Source organism: Macrobrachium nipponense, chromosome 24 (genome assembly GCF_015104395.2).
Source record: "Macrobrachium nipponense isolate FS-2020 chromosome 24, ASM1510439v2, whole genome shotgun sequence".
Classification (NCBI taxonomy): Eukaryota; Metazoa; Arthropoda; class Malacostraca; order Decapoda; family Palaemonidae; genus Macrobrachium; species Macrobrachium nipponense.
Genome location: NC_061091.1, coordinates 18,504,495 through 18,525,589, shown reverse-complemented (window position 1 = coordinate 18,525,589; position 21,095 = coordinate 18,504,495). Strand labels below are relative to the sequence as shown.

At 35.7% G+C, this 21,095-nt stretch overlaps 1 protein-coding gene across 6 annotated transcripts in view; it reads left to right on the top strand.

Moving 5' to 3' along the window:
* LOC135205494 (uncharacterized) overlaps positions 1 to 20,444 on the top strand; it is a 162,874-nt gene extending 142,430 nt beyond the window's left edge. For 4 of the 6 annotated variants that reach the window (XM_064236215.1, XM_064236212.1, XM_064236214.1 and 1 more), the window contains 7 exons: positions 4,322 to 4,384; positions 8,934 to 9,047; positions 9,961 to 10,065; positions 11,909 to 12,034; positions 15,785 to 15,890; positions 17,472 to 17,683; positions 18,818 to 20,444. In XM_064236215.1, coding sequence (XP_064092285.1) covers positions 4,322 to 4,384; positions 8,934 to 9,047; positions 9,961 to 10,065; positions 11,909 to 12,034; positions 15,785 to 15,890; positions 17,472 to 17,650 — 693 coding nt within the window. In that variant the 3' untranslated portion in view covers positions 17,651 to 17,683; positions 18,818 to 20,444. Of the gene's footprint in view, positions 1 to 4,321; positions 4,385 to 8,930; positions 9,048 to 9,960; positions 10,066 to 11,908; positions 12,035 to 15,784; positions 15,891 to 17,471; positions 17,684 to 18,817 lie in introns of all 6 variants that reach the window. The other 2 variants (XM_064236217.1, XM_064236216.1) reach the window with 2 other exon arrangements.
* Positions 20,445 to 21,095: the final 651 nt, after the last annotated feature.

The window sequence follows — 21,095 nt, the reverse complement described above, 5'->3', positions numbered from 1 at the left end:
ATTGCAAATTTATTTACAATTAAGCAAGGTTCATACACAAGGTTTTATTAAAAAATAATAAAAGCTTGTGAATAAACCTTGCTTGATTATCAATTATTGTGCAGTTTTATTGTAAGTTTTTTTTAATGTAGCTTATTGCATTTTAACGCAACCTGTTATTTGTTTGAAGTGTAATTTCCTGTCAAGTTGAATTATATATAAATATAATTTTTATTTATTTTTATTTTAAGTTTTTAAAAACGTTTATTTAGGTCTATAGTAGAATCCCTGAGGATGTAATAACGTATTGCGAAACGTTGGAATATAACTGTCAAAATGTCAAATTCAATTGTTCCTGCCTGCCTTCATTAGCTATATATATACATATATATATATCATATATATATATATATATATATATATATATATATAATATATATATATATATATATATATATATATATATATATATATATATATATATATAGAGAGAGAGAGATTTAATATGGCTATATGGAAATGTTTCTTTGACTGTTTTACCTGTCCGTTCGTTTACTGGTACAGGTCAAATAAAAAAAAAAAAAAAAAAGTTATATATATATATATATATATATATATATATATATATATATATATATATATATATATATATATATATATTATAAAGAGAGAGATTTAATACGGTTATATGGAAATGTTTCTTTGACTGTTTTACCTGTCCGTTCGTTACTGGTACAGGTCAAATAAAGTTATATATATATATATATATATATATATATATATATATATATATATATATATATATATATATATATATATATTATAAAGAGAGAGATTTAATACGGTTATATGGAAATGTTTCTTTTGACTGTTTTACCTGTTTTACCGTTCTTTTTTATTCGGTACAGGACAAATAAAGTTATATATATATATATTATATATATATATATATATATATACAATATATAGTATATATATATATATTATAAAGAGAGAGATTTAATACGGTTATATGGAAATGTTTCTGACTGTTTTACCTGTCCGTTCTTTTACTGGTACAGGACAAATAAAGTTAATCTATATATATAATATATATATATATATATATATATATATATATATACACACGTCTGTGAGTGTGTGCATTTGTGCGTATACATACATACACAATGACATGCATGCAAACGCACCCATATTTTCCCAGAATAAATTTGAAAGAATTTTCTTGAACGTATAACCGAACCTGGAGGACAGATATTCATGGTTTTGCATTGAATCTACTAAACCCTCAGACTTCAAGAGATCCCCAATAAGAGAGGATAGAGCATATAATATGACTAAAGCAAGAACATAAGCCTCCTATTGTGGTCAAGGTTAATATAACCTTGGAAAAAATCCAGGGAATAAGTGCTCACGCTGGTTTGCCCAAGAGGGACGCATTTGCAATTCAACGTTTGCACATCTGTCGGAATTAACGTGATTGATTTATAGTATATTAATGCTGCCCCGCTCCCGCCCCCCGCCCAACCCTCTCCCCAGATGCAAAGGGGGCCAGTCCGGGGAGTTTCAAATCGTGTTAAAACTGAAAAATTCAGTTTGAATTAATGCCATTACGTGCGTCAAGTGTATTACAGCGGTGACAAAACTAAAACGTTGTTACATATTTGTTTTGAAAATCTCCTCTCTCCCAGTTGCTATGGCAGGTTCGACGTTTCCGTATAGCGAGTGTTTGCAGCTGTCAGAAACACACACACACACACACACACACACACACACACACACACACACACATATATATATATATATATATATATATATATATATATATATATATATTTCAATCCCTCGATAGCTATTTACCATCACCCGCCAATGCCCAAGTACAAAAAATATTTGCAGTGTACTGCATCAGCTGTTGCTTGTGAAGACAAGCTGAGAGACTGGTGAAGATGGTTATTTACATTATCAGATTGAAGGAGGCTGTGCACATTTCTGAAGTTCTTTATTCTGGCCCTTTTGCAAATTTCTTCACTCAAAAGTAAATTGTTCTGTATTCCAGTATTCCCCTCAAAGGTGTCATTCAAAGTGATGAGAGCTCCTTCCACAAATTCTCCTAGTGGTCCTATCCGCACTCTTTATAATACTTTCCTCCCTTGAAGTCGATGGCATGATCGGAATCCCAAGCATGCTTGGCAATGGCGCTCAATAGCTATTTACCATCACCCGCCAATGCCCAAGTACAAAAAATAATTTTGCAGTGTACTGCATCAGCTGTTGCTTGTGAAGAGAAGCTGAGAGACTGGTGAAAGAATGGTTTTTTATACATTACCATTTTTTTTGTCCTAGCCTTTGCAGAATGTTTGCATGGCTAGTTCTTTGTCTGCCGGTCTAGGCTAAAACAGTCAGCTGAATACTTTGTAAAGACATAATTTCCTGGAAAGAACAATTCAAGAGAAAAGCATTTTTTCAATTATACTACATATATGTAACTACGGGTAGTTGCATATATATATATATATATATATATATATATATATATATATATATATATATATATATATGTATATGTATGTATATATATATATATATATATATATATATATATATATATATATATATATGTATGTATATATATACACACAAAGAAAGTAATTTACTTCGCGTATGCAAGAAAATATGTACACACGCATTACCAACTTAAATAGTCCTTATGGTATCTAAACCTACATTTATCTCATAAATAGTCTTACCTCGTACAACCACAAACATTGCATTGTTTCTCTATATTCTTAGTTTGATTCTAGATTAAGCATTTAGATATTTATGATATGATCAACACAGAGATTGATATATTGGGCCGTCAAAATGTTCATAGAAGGCCTCTCGTCCTTGGTACTAGAATCCTTCTAATATGTCTGTATAAGTAAGAAGTTATATTTAGACATTTCTTTTGAATAAAACAAGAAATCGAGTTATCATTCAGCGTAATAAGGCGTTGATGACTGGACGAGGATCTTAAAGTAAGGGTACTAGTTCATGAAAAAAAAAATCATAAGGAAAAGAGTACCTATATATGGAAACCATCCACACTAACATTTCTGTCTTTTCTAATTGATTTTGTATTTGATTAAGTTCGTTTATGTGTTTTTCCTTTATTTTACCTTTATTCTCTTATTAACGGTTACTTCTTTCACTTAATAGCTATTACATTTAATGGAAGCTGTTTACGTCAATATTTCTACCTTCCCTGATTAATTTTGCATTTAATCCAGTTCGTTTGTCTTTTTTCCCTTTATTTTCCCTCTCTTCCCTTATCTGTGGTCTCCTCTTGCCCTTGAGACTGTTCTGTCTGGTAGAAGCTTTATCAGTAAGTTTCTTTCTTTCTAGCGTTCTGGCGTGTTAGAAATGATAATTGTAATGGTGTGAATTAAAACGAATACCTTTATGCAACATTTCACCACAGACCTGTGAAACATCGACTGTAATTGTGACTCTGTTCTAGCAATCGTTTCTCATGTTTTATATCAGACCGTCTGTTCCTGCAAATACTTTCTATCTCTCGAGTTTCCTGTTCCTTCACGATACCTTAACTTCTCTGTTACCTATCATATACAACAAAGTAGTAATCTTTCTACAACAGAACGTTCTTACTAACATGTGGCCCCTCTCTGTGGAAACATTGACGAGGTCTCGTTCCTGGAACTAGATGTAATTACGAACTTACCTTTCCCGAGAACGTTTATAATGTGTGTCCAGTTTCAGTGTAATACATTTGCAAGCAAAGTTCATACCTAAAGCTAGATAACATACGATTTTCAGTATTTTTCTTATAATTTTCATACTGCCTTTTGTTCCTATTCCGGCAAAAATGAACAAGCAAAGCTTTCTCCTGGAAATGCATACATTTACAAATTTCTTGCTTTTTACATAAAAAATTTCAAACTGTGTCCCATTTCAGGTAAAATATGAACACTCCAAACTTATTTCAGAAACGCGACAAAATTAAAGATTCCAGGCCTTCCCTGGTAACTTTGACGCTGTCATTTTTCCAGTTTCAGTGTCAAACGTTAACAGGCAAAATTCGCATCTGAAACTGGACACACAAAATTCTGTCTGTCCCTCAGTGTCCTATTTCGGGTGAAACTCACACACATGAAACTTGGCAGAAATACAAATTTCAATCTTTTTCCTTCTGACTTTCATACTGAAATATGTCCAATTTCTGTGCAAAAAAACTTTAGGAAACAGAACTCGCTCTTAGGACCACACGCTTCCTATTTTGTTTTTAAGCCTTTTTTTTTAACCTTCTGTTGTAACCTTACCAAACCCTTCATCAATGCAGACTCGGGCCTTGGAGAACGGACCATGCAAGAACACCTACGAATCACCGTTTGATATTAAGAGGGTGGGTGGAAACAGAGAGAGGAACAAGAAAAACACACTGTGGGTTGTTCTGTGTTTTGCTTCTGTCCAGAATAAAAGACTTCATTACGAATTGCACTCATTTGATATGTGGACTTTTTTTAATTTTTATTTTCCAACTCACGAAATATTGGAAACTATTTCAAAGGGGGGTTGGACAACTCCCTTGCTTACATGTCAATGTTGATTTTGCATCATGATAAGGGCAAGTAAAAAAAAAAAAAAAAAATAAATAAAGACAGGTTTGCCTGCATAATGACAGAGCGTGAGAGAAATGAGCCTCTCTTTTTATTTTTGGCTCAAAGCATGACAGTTTTTTTTTTCGTGAAATTCACATCTGAATTCCATCCCCTATACTACTTCGTTTCTCTGTGCTTCAGTGTCTAACCTCATAATCGTTCTGTTAGGTGTTCTTCTGTTTACCTGATTTGCTCAACTGACGTCGCACAAGTGTAGTTAAACTTTCCTTTTTGTTCCTTTCGTAACATATGACTGTTTTCTTGACATTTCTACCTCTCCATTTCACATTTCACTTATTAATACTATTCCTGTCCCCCGCTAGTTGCTCTAGGCTATATGCTTAGCAAGTGGCAAAGATTAGACTGTGTAGTATTGAAGCAAATGCCCCAATTCATTGTTTGAAAAAAAAAAATGACGAATGATTAATATGCAAGAAGTGAAGTGGGTGTGTCATCCACCACACGAGCCCCTGCTCTTTATCAGGAAGGGGCTGCGTTATAAATATCCGAGTCTTCATCAAGTAATATTCATCTGACCTCTACACCACAAATCCATAGCCGTACCTGTAATACCAAAACATTTAAACAAATAATTAAATACCATTTTCCAGCATTTAACTTTTAAAATGGAATACTTGACAAGTATAATCGCTTACGTCATATTCCAGACGATTTCATCCATGACTCATGGGCTTCTTACTTTTATTTCCTTTTTTTATCTCTTCATTTTTTGCTACTCATCGTCGGGTGGCTGTACCTTCCCACCGGCTCCCGCTAAGGTAAAAAGTTAATTTTTCCCCCGATTAAATCCAGCTAGACGCACTACTGATGATGAGCTGAGTTTAATAGCAAGCTAGCAACTTCGATTGATGGTGAAGACGAAGAATATTGTCGATTTCTTGTAGTTTCCCCTCTAATAAATATCACCATTTTCTTTCCCCGTTTTCTTTTTAAATGTTGCTCTGTAAACTTGACTCTCTTCAATGTGTAATGTAAAATACCTCCTGCACGAAGTAATAATGTCATAATCTGTTGATTGGTATAAAGTTTAAAATAAAACTGTAGAGGCCATGTTTATAAATGTAAAGAGTAAACGCTTCACCATCAAACATCTGCACGTTTTTGCATAGATAAAAAAAAAATCCCAGCTGAATGACGGAATGCATTTGAATCCCGAACGGCTTTTTGCATGAAAAAAAAAAAAAAAAAACTGTATATAGGACATCTTTGGGATTATTTTGTAGTGCTCTGACGGTTTTTTGTAGTGTGTAGAATGATTTTTTGAAGCGTTTTGGAGTGATTTTTGTTTTTTACAGTTTGTTTTTGTATGGAAAATAAACTATTTCCCTTCTCACGACAAGGGAACCAAGACGAAGATCGTCAGGGGTAAGTTGAGCAGCCCACAAAATAACCAAGTGTATATCGATGATATTAATCATATTTATATATAATTAATAAGAAATATTTATTCTAGACAAAGAATATGTAGTAGCCCCAACTTTTGGAATAACATTTTTTGCATAGCTTTGGGTTTGATAAAATTTTATTGATAAATAAATGACATTTTCATCATCTTGTGTCTTTATCTCTGTACCTTCTCTGTCGGGGTGTCACAGCTAACCCCTTAATTAGATCAAATTTGCTGTTCCTTGTGGATTAAGCTAATCCATAAATATTAATTATTATTATTGTTATTATAACTTCCTGTTCCATAGTAGCTTCAGTTAATTGAAGCAGGAGAGAATAAGTCACAGAATGATGAGATTTGGCACACTTTGATTTAATTAAACTACTAACTAAACCTTTCACTGTTTATATCATTAATTAATCAGTGATGATTTATTTTTAAATAAACTGTATTGACTTTCCTAATTCCTGTTAATGCTCTTAATTAAATCTGTATGCTGTAAACACCTTAAACCCTTAAATAAAAAGAGATTATTGTTATTCATAAACCAGAATTTATTGCACAGTTGTACACTGCCAAGCTAGTTTACAAAAGGTTTTAGAAATGTTTTATAATTTGCACCTCGAGTCATACGTGTGTGGGCAGATACAGAAAAATTAAAACTAAAAAATATTCCGATCTTACAAAAACACCACAGTATTATTGACCGCAAAAAGTGCCATAGCGATATTTCGAGACATATTATACTACAAACTGTTCCTTGTTAAAAAAAATAAAAAATAAAACCTCCTTTTTTTTTATATCATGAATCTTCATATACTAACTGTCAGTTGCGATAAATTATTTAAGATTTTAATAACGTATTATATATATATATCTAATAATATATTATATTTATATATATATATATAGATATAGATATATATATATAGATCTATATATATATATATATATATATATATATATATATATATATATATAATTATATTATATATGTATATCCATATATATAAAAATATCTACATATATATATATATATATATAATATATATATATATATATATATATATATATATGGATATATTATATATATATATATATATATATATATATATGATATATCTTATAAGGTGAATCAAACCACCTTTCAGTTTAGTATTTTTTTTATAGTGGCGTAAGAAATCAAGGACTTGATTCGGAAAAGCTGTTCTCAAATAGTTTATGAAGAAATGCATTTCCAGTGCTTACGAATTGATATTCAGAGCTTATTATGAAGATACTTTAATTTATGAAATAATTATCACCCAAGTATTCCTATAACTGCATAGTATTACGTCATACTTACTTTATGAACACAGGAATCCGATTGAAACTTTAAAAAAAGCAAAGCGAGATTATATATTTTCCGTAGGGAAGATCTTATTTTTATTCACATCGTATGAAAGATACAAATTAAACAGAACATTTTTTTCGCTTCTTCTATAACAGGAATTTTTCTCGTGGTTTTGCACACAATTTGAAATTAACGCACACAGACATTTAGGACAAGATTCTAATTTCTGACTATCATAATTAATGTGTATGGAATGGTAAATCACGTTTTAACTAATGTATCGTACAGCTACTAAGAGAAATAATTCATTTTATTAAACACCTGCATTAAGAGCTGTCAAGAACCAAAGCTTTAAACCAACTGTACATAGAAGCCAACGCTCCTGCTTCTCTAATAAATGTAGATAGCGCCCCACCCTGCTTCTAGTTTACAAGTGTCTGCATTTTTTTTTTAATTACTCCAAGTTATAAACCTTTGCTCAGAATAGCTGAAGTAGGAAACCCTTCTCAGAATAAAAGAAGGAAATATTTGTACAAAATCTCGTTGGGGAAAATTTTTATTCAAGGAAGAGGAGAGGGATATTTGCTCAAGATATTACACAGAGAAATTTCCTTCAAAATATCAGGGGGAAATTTAATCATGTATTAAAAGAGGAAATTTACTCAGAGAAATTTTATGAGGAGTCCTCCCTGTTGGCTGATTTAAATGTCCAGTTCCCCTCTGGCTGATCTAAATACCCAACGTCCCTTCTGGTTGATATAATCCTCAGTATCCCTAGCTGATTGAAGTGTCTAGTACTCCTCAGTTTGATTTAAATTTGTAATCATTCATCTCCGGCTGATTTATATTTCACATCCCTCTCTGGGTGATTTAAATTCCAATTCCCTTCTGCCTAATATATAGGTCTAGTTCTCAGGCTGATTTAGATTTCCAATTCCCCTCAGGCTGACATAAATTTCCAGTTCCTCTAGCCAATTTAAATATCCAATTCCCCACTGGCTGCTTTCAACTTTCCAATTTTTATCTGCCTGATTTAAATTTCCAATTCACCTCTGGCTGATTTAAATTTCCCATTCCTCTCTGTCTGATTTAAATTTCCAAATCCCTTCTGGCTCATTTAAATGTTCAGTTTCCCTAGTGATTTAAATATCCAGTTTCCCTCAGTTTGATTTAAATTTCTAGTTCCTTTCTGGTTGACTTCAACCTTCCAATTCTTATCTGGCTGATTTGAATTCCAATTCATTCCCTTCTGGATGATATAAATGTCCCAGTTCCCTCAGGTAATTTAATTATCCAGTTCCCCACTAGCTGATTTAAATGTCCAATTCCCATGTGGCTGATTTCAACTTTCCAATTCTCATCTGCCTGATGTGAATTCCAACTCCGCCTCTCTCTCTCTCTCCTCTGAATCACTGGGAACAAGACTGATCTTTCTATCCCTGTACTACTTAACCAGCAAGCCGCCTGGCGGCGCCCGAGAGAACCACTCACTCACAAGACCTTCTAACCTATTTTCCTCCCTCTCCCTCCTCCCCACCACTTCCAAAAGCAGGCTACTGAGTACGTCTTCACCGACATGCAGAGCAATGAAAGACACCAGCACGCACAGACATGCTACACGACGACTCACAAGCGCGCCAATGCTCTTCTGCAGTGGTTCGATACCGTGAGTATTCAAGAGAAAACGAAACTCGCGCAGGGGGGTTAGGGAGTGAAAACTCTTCCTTTGTGAGTGTTTCAATTCAGTTCGTCATCTTAGAAGTGAAGTGGAAGGGGGAGGGGATGGTGGGGGTTTACAATGAAGAGTGTGCACGCCTTCTCCCGAAATAACGCATTGATTAAAGGTCATTGTTAAGCAGTTTCTTTTCAAGGCTTACTACTTCACGTTGAGAATTGTCTGAATGACTCCATTCATGTTGTAAAAGGGTTACCTGATTAAAATGCGCTGCCTATATTCTGGTAGCTATTTAATTCTATAATGAACTTTAAATTAACTCTACCGATTTTACGTTAGTGTTCATTGGCTCAATTTTGTTATTTGAAAAGAATCCTTAAGAATTGTTCTTTAATATGCAGGGATATACAGGTCAACTGTAAATTCCATTTATTGTGCAGCTGAATATACCTGTACAGTTCTCATCTACATATATATGACGACAGGGTTAAATTTAATTCTACGTTAATTACAAAAATAAAAAACCAATTACCTCTGCCGAGTGTAAAGGTATTTAGCATATGTGAGTCACTAGAATAATAAAATCGGGAAATTCCACTGAAAGTTCAAAATACACTTTTGAAATGGATAGCCTTTCAAAATATCACATTTTCTATTTGAAGTTGATGCAAATAAATAGCATTACACACACACACACACACACACACATATATATATATACATATATATGTGTGTGTACACATATGTCTATATATGTAGATATATATACATATACACATACACACGTACATAACCTTCCAAACCAAACAACCTAACACTTGCTACAATCCCATAGAATAAGTTCAAGGTCACAAGATCTAGAAAAAATAACCTTTCCTCAATTTCCTTCCTTGTGCGCCCGCAGGTCATCAACAACACCATCATGAAGGACCTGAACGACATCAACGAGAGGGTGCAGCAGAAGAATCTGGCCCTCCGGCGGGAGAGAGTCCGTCTCATCAAGACCAAGGTCAGGCAGTCGATCCTTTGACCGTGCCTCTTTTCATATTCCCTCTCATCCATCTTCCTTTCTCAGCCATCTCCTAATTATCTGCAGGCATTAATAGGGCTCTTTAAAGCATCCCTTCGACCCCTAGCTGCAACCACTTTAATTTGATTTTATTGTACCTCCGTTTATGTTCGTTCTTCCACCGTACCTTCCACCCTCAATAATTGTTTCATAGTGCAGCTGCGAGGTTTTCCTCCTGTTACACCTTTCAGACTCCTTACTCTCAGTTTTCCTTTCAGCGCTGAATGACCTCGTTGGTCGCAGAGCTCGGCCCTCGGTCTAAATTGTATATTCTATTCTAAAGTAAGACTGAGACCTCATCACCTATAAGCTGCGCTCTTTGTGGGGGCGTTCGTATAATAATTTATGTGGAGTATTTTAAAAGAAAGGGGGATTGAATATTATAGCTGGCGTTTAGGTTGGAAGGGTTCGATGGCCTGCTGGTGAGATTTCTGTGCAGTTTGAGTGTAAGTATGGTAGTGACTTCCCCCCGCCCTTTTATTTGTTTAGAGACGCTGATTTTTTTAGGAAAAGTGCTGTTCGCACACACACACACAAACACATACATATATTATATATACATCGAGCTACAAATGTCCTTTAATACTTAATTCGCTCCACCTCGGTATAAATCTATTTTCATATATGTTAACCGAATAGAAATTTTTGAGACAATAAGAAATTGCCCTTCGGGTAACATATATGAAAATATATTGATTCTGAGGTAGAGGGAATTAGATATTAAAGGACATTTGTAGCTCGATGTATGTATATGAATCACGGTAATGTGATATGACTCATATATTATATACTACATACATACATACATACATATACATACACTAATAACCTAATAACACGGGTAAGTGATTCTCTCATGACTGACACTTAGCTCATCTACTGAGGTCTGTGAAAGCACTCGTCAACCCTTCGACGGAGGCATGGGACTTTGTGACTCCAGTTTCCAAGGGAATATTGATTCGATGTTAATCAGAGCCGTCAGCTTTTTTTCCGTTTTTTATTTTGAGTTTTTACTTTTCCAGACTAAGTAACTTGAAGGAAGGAAATGAAAGTGTGGCGCTAGAATATGTAATTTATTAAGATGCGCGCCGTTGGTTCCAGTGAAATCCTTATATTTCAGGTCATGTGCAGAAAATTAATTCAGATTTTCGTAAATTATATAAGAAAACTGATCGCGTATCTATTCAAGAACAGCATAAATTAAGAGCAACTTTAAATTTAATTATAAATTTAACTAACTTTAATAATTTAATATAACATCATAATCGATGTGCGTGCGTATTTAATACTTACGCATCGCTCACGAACATCAATACTTCCACTTTGCGCGTTAAAAAGCGTCACTTGGAAACCGTATCTAGCACACAATCTAGAGTTAACGAGGTCGCGCCTCTGATCAAAGGGAAGAAGAAGAAGGAGACTTCTGTTGTTTTCATATTGTCAGAGTTCCCAGGTGAGAGCGCCAGTGGTAAATTTCAACCAGTCGTTTGTTGGTGTGTCTCAAAAATTGAGCCTTTTGGGTAAAACTTTTTCTGAGGAAGAATCTAGATGTCTATTGGAGGTTTCTGAAAAACTTACACTTTTGATGAGTCTCTCTGAGAAAGTATCGTTGATAGAAAGGTTTCGGGAACATCAAAAGGACAACTGTGGAGTTTCTCGTCTTTAATATACTTTGTGGTTGAAGTGACCTGTTGCTCTGTTTTAAATTCTTGAGTGCATGTAGTATGTAAGTAAGCGAACGCAGTAATTTCGCCCTCTTGATTATTTTTCCTTCCACCCCCAGGCCAAAGAACTCTGGGGCACCGACATCGAGTTAGACGCCACTCTGAGGACCCAGGACCTAGACCTAGAGGCCTACTCGAAAGCTGGTCTCACGGAGGGTGACGTCGTCAAGATTGAAGGTTCTGAGGTAAGATAACAGAAAACATTAATTTTCATCTACATGTTGTGTATTCTGAGTCTTCGTTATGTGCCGTGCTTTGTTATTCAGAGTGAACTTCTGTCATAAAGATTTGTGCCACGCACAGCCGTATAAAGCGTTGGTCCCAAGAGTGATTTTAACTTTTCTGTACCATATCCGGGCACCAGACTCTTGTCGCACTGCCTAATGTCCTTAAGAATTTTTTTTTAACTTTTGCGTGTCACTTCTGGGATCCAGGGTGTCATCTAACACTGCTCAATGTCCCCAGAGTGATTTCAGCTTTTCTGTGCCATATTTGGGCACCAGACTGCCGTTTGGCACTGCCTAATGTGTGCGCAAGCGTGATTTTTACTTTTCAGTGCCATATCTAGCCACCAAACTGACGTATGGCACTGCATAATGTTCTCAAGAGTAATATTTACTTTTCTGTGGCACATCTGCCCACCAGATTCACGTGTGGCATTGCCTGATGTGCCCCAGATTGATGATTACTTTTCTGTGCCATATCTGGGCACCAGACTGCCGTATGGCACTGCCTAATATCCCCAAGAGTGATTGAAACTTTTCTACGCCACATCAGGGCAAAAGACTCCCTCTTAGCGCTGCCTAATGTCCTTGAGAGTAAGTTTTACTTTTCTGTGCCACTTCTGGGCAGAAACAAAGTCCATTTCATGCATATTTTCGATTTATATATTCAGTATTTACAAAATTGCACCTATACTGGTATTGATCTCTAACACCGTATGCTAGGTTAATAAATTTAATATTATTTTTTATTTATAACTGATTCCAATAATTATGAAGCTTTAGAATAAAGCTGAAAGCATTCTATTTTTTTTAAAGACATTTGCTTTGCCGCTGAAATATAACAGATATCATTTGATATTTCGGAAACGAACTAGTCTGATATATCAACTAGTTTAACTCCCTGTACCTTCAAATCAAATAAATCATTTTATGGATGAAATAGATGCAGGCGAATCAGCTTCGCTCTCTTTCATGGTTCAGAATGAATATTCAGATGCAAGAGAGTCTGTCTGGCATGCCGTTGGCGACAAAAAAGACATTCTGTTGACATACACATTTTTGGAAAGGAGATAAAATGGAGAAGAATATAAAGCATAAATACCCTCAAGTACCAATAGTTACGTATTAGAAAAAGCGACGATGCCAATAAAGAAACTAAGGGAGAAGGTCATGTTGCTTGCAGCGAGGATTACACTGGCATCAATGATATTTGGATTACAGTCAACTTGCAAGATCAGAGTAACATTACAAATTAACACTTCACGTGCTTGGTGGTACACGAATACAGACTTTCCTTTTCGTAATCGATTTATTTTAATTTATATTATATATATATATATATATATATATATTATATATACTATATATATATATATATGTGTGTGTGTGGTGTGTGTGTGTGTGTGTGTATGTGTATGTGTATGCGTGTGTAAATATACACACACATACATACATATATATGTATATAATTAAATGAGCCTTATTTTACAAAAATACAGATAGTACTCACTTCACCTGAGTCTCAATAATCGTTCGACAAAACCTACAGAGAGAGAGAGAGAGAGAGAGAGAGAGAGAGAGAGAGAGAGAGAGAGAGAGAGACTCATGTTGATCTTCCCGAAGACGCAGCTGAGAAACACCACTGATTGAGATCTAAGGTGTAACTAAAAAGAATCGTATCTCTTTCTTCCATCAATAAACCGTCTGCCTGACCTCAAGTAATTGCTTGAGGGGAAGAATAGGCACCGAGTCTCTCTCTCTCTCTCTCTCTCTCTCTCTCCGAAACTACACAGCACGTCGTCTTACAGATGAAAGGAGAGTGAGAGATTACCCATATAAGTTGTCATAAAAGCTAAATTATAAAAAAAATTAAACAGCTGTTTTTAATGTGAAGGAGAGAGAGAGAGAGAGATGAGAGAGAGAGAGAGAGAGGAGAGAGAGAGAGAGATGAGACGGAGAGAGAGAGAGAGAGAGAGAGAGAGAGAGGAGAATTTCCTTGATATTACTGGTCACTTGGCGAAGCTTCCTTATATCTTTAGATAATTGTTAGTTATATAAACCACATGTCAGCCTTACAGCAAATCTCTTTCTTTCTGTATTCCTTTGGCTTTTCTCTACAGATTTTCCTACATTACTTTGGAAATGTTTCAAAAGTTCAAGCGAAGATGCAATGCATTACTACCCTGATACTATTCTTCTTGCATTTGATACATTGTTATCTATTTATTGATTTATTTCTTCTTTTTTTATAATAGGCGAGATCTCTTCTTTCAGTAGTTCCCTTTTTGCCACTGTTTCCTCTTCCTAATGAATGCCATATTCTTTGGAAGCTTGAATATCAAGTCAGTGGCCCCTTTGGTGGGCTTCTTCCTTATGAATAGGGCTCATCTACTGAATAAGAAGGACAATCATTGGTTATTGCTGTCTACTTTTATTTGCCCTTCCTGTACAAGCTCTTGAGGAAACCTTTCCCAAAGGAGCGAATTATTTCCGGGCAGCAAATAACCGAAATGTACACTACTATAGTAGATTCACATCAACCGTGCATCTGACGTCTAGGCCAGTCCCTTACGACGCTCCTGATTTACTGTTGATAACCCAGTCACAGGGCTGGAAACTCTCAGTCTCTCTCGAGAGAGTTCACATAGGCAGAGGGACACGTCTTTCAAAAGTACCCCTCAGGAGAGGTGGAACATACATCCTGCCTATATGAACTCTCGAGAGAGGCTGAGTTTCCAGCCCTGTGACTTGGTTATCGACAGCCAATCAGGAGCGTCGTAAGGGACTGGCCTAGACATCAGATGCACAGTTGATGTGAATCTACTATAGTATTGATCAGTTTGAAAACATCTCGTCCGTCCTTTGGGTGTGGGAAACTTAATGAGATTGTGTTCAAGAAGATTCTATGGTTAGTTTTTGAGATATGGCGTCCCGCTTTTCCAGGGAAGGTTTTGTACTTGGTTACAGTTCGGGAATATGCTTGCGGGCATAAGGATAACATTTGCCGATACTAGACATAAAAATTTTACGGGTATCAGGTCTCAAAGGGAGCGTTACTCTTCAGATGCTCAGAAGTTTGTGAGAGACTGCTGCAGTAATTTGAAGTTCTGCTCACCATTGCCTTGACTTTGTGTTACTCTACTCAAGATATCCTATTTGTAAATGTATTTCGATTTAATTATTTATCTCCTTGTAGGACGCATAGCAATGTGTACCACGTGAACTTGTGTCATGTTGACTGAAGATGGTGATAACACGCAAAAGATATTATAATAGCTCTCACATTTTCTTTTTCATTTGCCGCCATGACATGCGAAGCAAAGGTTTTCTCTCTCTCTCTTTGTATATATATATATATATATATATATATATATATATATATATATATATATATATATATATATATATATGTATATATATATGTGTGTGTGGTGTGCGTGCGCGCGCGCGTGTGTAGAGAGAGACACACACACAGACAGACAGAGAGAGAGAGTATTGTCGACATAGGGATGTTGCAACCATAGATATCCACTCTATATCTGTGGTTGCAACCGATGGATCGGTTCCTGCCGACAGCCCACCAGTCCACCCAGCTGTAAATCGGTACCAGCGTCATGTTGGTTTACGAAAATGGCGTGGGGCTAGCATCCCCATCCCTAGAATACTTCCCAAGAAACTAGAAGGCTGGCTGACTTCTTATTCTTCTTCTAGATTGAGACCGATAGAGCAGGCACTCCACCCCCGCTGAGTCAGGAAGAATTGGCCCCTGTGCCCTCCAACACTGTAATATTCGGCAACATGTACGACCACTACCAAAGTAAGTTGCAAAGAAAAGATCTGAGCTGGTTACAGTATTATTAAGGAAGAGGGTATGTTGGTATGTTAGAGTGTTATTAAGGAAGAGGGTATGTTTGTATGTTAGAGTATTATTAAGAGGGAGTGTTGGTATGTTACAATACTACTAAGGAAGAGGGTATGATGGTATGTTACAATATTATTGAGGAAGAGGGTATGATGGTATGTTACAATATTATTAAGGAAGAGGATATGATGGTATGTTTCAATATTACTAAAAGGGAAAAGGTTATGTTGGTTTTTATGTTAGGATTATTATGGAAGAAAAGTAGGGTATGTTGGTATGTTAGAGTATTTATTAAGAAGAGGGTAGTTGGTATGTTAGAGTATTAGTTAAGGAAGAGGGTAGTTGGTTATGTTAGAGTATATTAAGGAAGCGGGGGGTATGTTGGTATGTTAGAGTATTATTAAGGAAGAGGGTTATGTTTGGTATGTTAGAGTTATTATTAAGGAAGAGGGTATGTTGGTATGTTAGAGTATTATTAAGGAAGAGGGTATGTTGGTATGTTAGAGTATTATTAAGGAAGAGGGTATGTTGGTATGTTAGAGTATTATTAAGGAAGAGGGTATGTTGTATGTTAGAGTATTAGAAGGAAGAGGGTTATGTTTGGTATGTTAGGGTATATTAAGGAAGAGGGTTATGTTGGTATGTTAGAGTATTATTAAGGAAAGGGGAGGGGTATGATGGGTATGTTTGGAGTATTATTAAGTTTTGGGTAGAGTATTGGTTGTATTTTAAGGAAGAGGGGTATGTTGGTATTGGTTAGGGAGTATTTATAGGAAGAGGGTGTTTGGTTAGTTAGAGTATTATTAAGGAGAGGTATGTTGGTATGATAGAGTATTAGGAAGAGGGTATGTTGGTATGTTAGAGTATTATTAAGGAAGAGGGTATGTTGGTATGATAGAGTATTATTAGGATAGAGGGTATGTTGGAGTATTGCTAACGAAGTTGGTATGTTGGAGTATTGCTAACGAACAGAGGGTATGAAGGAGTATTATTAACGAAGAGGGTTATATGTTGGAATAGTATTAAGGGGAAGGGATATTAGAGTAATGTTGGAGTATTGCTAACGAAGTTGGTATGTTGGAGTAGTATTAAGGGAAAGGGTATGTTGAGTATTATTAATGAAGAGGGTATGTAGAAGTATCATTGACGAAGAGGGCATGTGGGAATATTATTAACGAGAAGGTATGTTGGAGTATTATCAACGAAGAGGATATGTGGGAGTAGCTGAAACCCGTGCATTTATCTATAGACCAGGACTTCAACACTATTTTTTTCTTGTTTTAATTTAGCGTAGTTTGATAGTATTTGTAAGTTAAGTTCAATTTTACATTTATTATAGGTTGTCTTCATCTATTATCTAATAATTTTGTTTTGACGTAGACTGTTGCAACATTTTCACAGTGAATTAGACCATCTCACAAGTTTTCCAAGCACTAGTTTGAACAAAATTAGCCTGAACATCTGAAAGTGCTCTCTAAAACTGCTAAAACCACTCAAAACTTATCACTGCTCTCAAATCATGAATTAACGTTGCAGAGCAACTGGAGAACCTGGCAAAGCAGCACCGGGAAGAGATGGATCAGTTCATGAAGGAGCAAGAGACCAACACCCAGAGGATCAACGCAAACCTGCAGGACAAACTCATGGCCCGGAGGCAGCGCAGGGCCAGGATGAGGGTGGAAGAGGCCCAGAAGAAAGCGCTCACTGCAGGATAGAAGTTCCGATCTCGCTGGCTCATTTACCGAAGGGTAAGTTTGAGTAATCTTTGCAAAGGGGTGTGCTATGGTAAATCTAAATAATAACTCCGCGTCGGGTATTTCTTTGGAAATTACAGTTTCCTATAGTATTCGGGTTGCTTATTAAGAATTTACAGTTATTTTTGGGCGGTCAACTGTAATTAACTCCCAGGGGCCAGTATTAAACACGGCGAAATACATTGGACGCCCCAATCCCTAGTGGATGTTGTATTCGCGGTTACGTTTCTTGCAGTCCGTGCTGAGTTATTCTTTAGAATTACCGAGCCATTTTCGCGTATTCTTGAGGATTATTTACAATAGGGGTATGTTGGAGTATCATTAAAGAAGAGGGTATGTTAGAGTATTATTACCGAAGAGTGGCATGTGAGAGTATTATTAACGAAGGTGGTATACTGATATGTTATTTACTAAGATGGTATGTTGAAATATTATTAACAGAGTATGTTGGTGTACCATTAACGAAGAGGGTATGTTGGAGTATTCTTTACAAGAGGAGATGGCTGATTATTATTATAATAATAATATTAAAGATGACATGGACAAATACTCTTTACAAGAGGGTGTAATTTAGAATTATAATACAGGACTGGATGTCTGATATTTTTCACAAGAGGATATGTTCGAATATAACTATACAATAAGATATGCCTGAATATTCCCTACAAGAGGTGACGTCTAAATGTTCTTCTACGAAAGGGTATTTCCAAGAAGTATCATACAAGAGGGCATTTCTTAATATTGTTAATCAAGCACTTTACAAACAGGTCTATCTGAGTTTTCTCATACAAGAGGTTACTTATGTCTCAAGTGTTGACGTGTGTGAGTGCGCGTCCTTGAGTGTAGCCTATATGTATGTGTATGTGTGTGTGTGTGTGTAAGTGTGGGTTGTGTTGGGGCAAGTTGGGAGCCCTTAGACTCTGCCCTTCCCTGCTGTCCCCTTTAGGGGTCGTCGACCCCTGGAAAGGTCAGAAGTTCGTGTTATTGAGAAAGCACAGCAAATGCATTGTCCTCGTCAGAGGCAGTTCTATACATTGGCCAAACAAATAATCGAATCATTAAATAAACATAGCACTTATAATAATATTAATGTCAAATATAATTCCTAATTAGCTTCGTGTATTTCAGACTTAGAGGGAATCAACCGACGCTCGTAAACGAAGAGGAGAGAAAGGGATAGATAACGGAAAATTGGACGCCATATTTTCTCTCCTCACCCTAAACAAACGTTTAGAATCTGCGAGGAAGACCTTATTCTGTCACGTAGAATTCGGGGAATTTCTACTGGACAGGATGTAAGCGCCTGTACTCTACCTCTGCCAATGTCCACACTGCTGTTCAGTCTACATACAAGTGTCATTAACACCACTTGCCATCATATAACTAAAATGAAACGCACTCCTAACGACCGTATACGTACTTCGGTGAAGTGTAGATTCCTCGCAGTATATTAATTTACTTGTTTTAATAATTAGCCTCACAAGTTTCTGTATGGTGATGTCAACAAACATATACACATATTTTAAACACCTTGGCAATTCCAGGTAAGTTTCTCTTTCGACTAAAACGAAACTATTTGAGGAAAACTAAACCTTAGGCTTATAACTGTTGAATTAACTCCTTAAACGTCGAAAAACTTTGGGTATTGAAAGTATCTAGGAAAAGTGACCTTTTAACCTGACATATATACAGTTTATATCCACATTGAAATATTTTCCTACTCGGCAAAGGAAGATTATAAAGGCAAATTGATATATGGTCGTCGAAAGGTTATAAATATGAACTTCAAATGTGGATTGTGAGATATATGTTCAATCTTTGTTGAAGATATTGAAAGAGTGATGTAATTGTAATGTTCAGCTATAGTGCCATGTAAGAACATAGAGAATATTTGCATAGTATCTAAATAAACGCACTGCAACGTAGATTTGCTTCTCTCTCTCTCTCTCTCTCTCTCTCTCTCTCTCTCTCTCTCTCTCTCTCTCTCTCTCTCTCTCTCTCTCTCTCTCTCTCTCTCTCTCTCTCATTTTTATTTCACATTTTACCAACGAAACGAATAACGCTCAAGGGAAGCTTAATTTCCTTAAGAGTTCCTGTAGCCGAAAATTACGTTTATTGTCGCCCGCTGCTCTGTCTACCTCTTTCTCTCTCTTCCCTCCTTCGTTTTCTCTCTCTAAAAGAGAAATGTAGGGAAGACGATAACATGATTGTCACTACGTCATTTCTACGCACCAGGACCTTGCACGTTTGTCCGTAGAAAATTCAATTCTAGTGATGTTTCTCAGTAAGGTCTCGTCAATTCTGTGATAGAAGAAAAACAAGATGATTGTGTTGTTATCTGCTCCCGATACTCTTCAGAATTTGTGCTCTTTTTCACATAAGTTCTTATCCTATTCAATTTCTTTTAAGATGGCGTGTCTTGGAGTGTATATTACTTTAAGACTGTTACGTAAGACTCCAAAGATATACTATTTTTATTAGGCCTAGCTGTGTCTAGCAAAAGGTAGTCTCTCAACTTACCCTCCAGTCTCTGTTAAATCTTACAATCTTGTATATGTGTTTTTGATGGTCTAGAACTAATTGAGTGATTTCGTCTAGTTCATTATCGTTCCTTGCTTGAAAGGGACATGAACCTTTCACTTGAAATTAACAATTAATCGGTGGTATCCAAGTCTGCATCCTTTCGGATCATGTGGAGTTTTCTCACGCTTTCCAAAGAGGCATCAATCTCTCTCTCTCTCTCTCTTCTCCTCTCTCTCTCGTCTCTCTCTCTTCTCTCTCTCTCTCTCTCATTTTTATCATTTGTTTTTTAAATTTCACAAATAAGTGGCGTCCTGTCAGTGATGTACATAGAGTACTTCGTAGTTTGTACAAAGATGACCCCATCAATTCGATGTGAAATGGTAATATATCTGGGATATTTTAATGAGAAAAAATTACAGTTTTGCTTGTAAAGAACATTTCACTCAAGTGACCACGTAGCGTGCTTTTCATATTTCGAAATGAAAAAAAAAAGAAAAAAAAAAAAAAATGAATTTGTCAACCCCGTGATATTTTGGGTAGGTGTGCGAGAGGGATCAACGATAATATAGGCCTAAAGTCCCTCGTAGCTTTGAAAATAGTACAAAATAGTAGTCCATGGGGGACAGAATTGCCCGAATGGTGATAAAAATATATATAATATATATATATCTTATATATATATATATATATATATATATATATATATATGTATATATAGCTATATTTATATATTATATATATATAATATATATATATATATATATATATATGCTATCAAAGCTTTCAGTTACTAAGATTCGTAAGTTTCAGAGTTGTAAATTGATAAACTCTTTGTTCTTCACCATAAAAGGTTGAAAAGTAAGAGCTAATGACTTACATACCT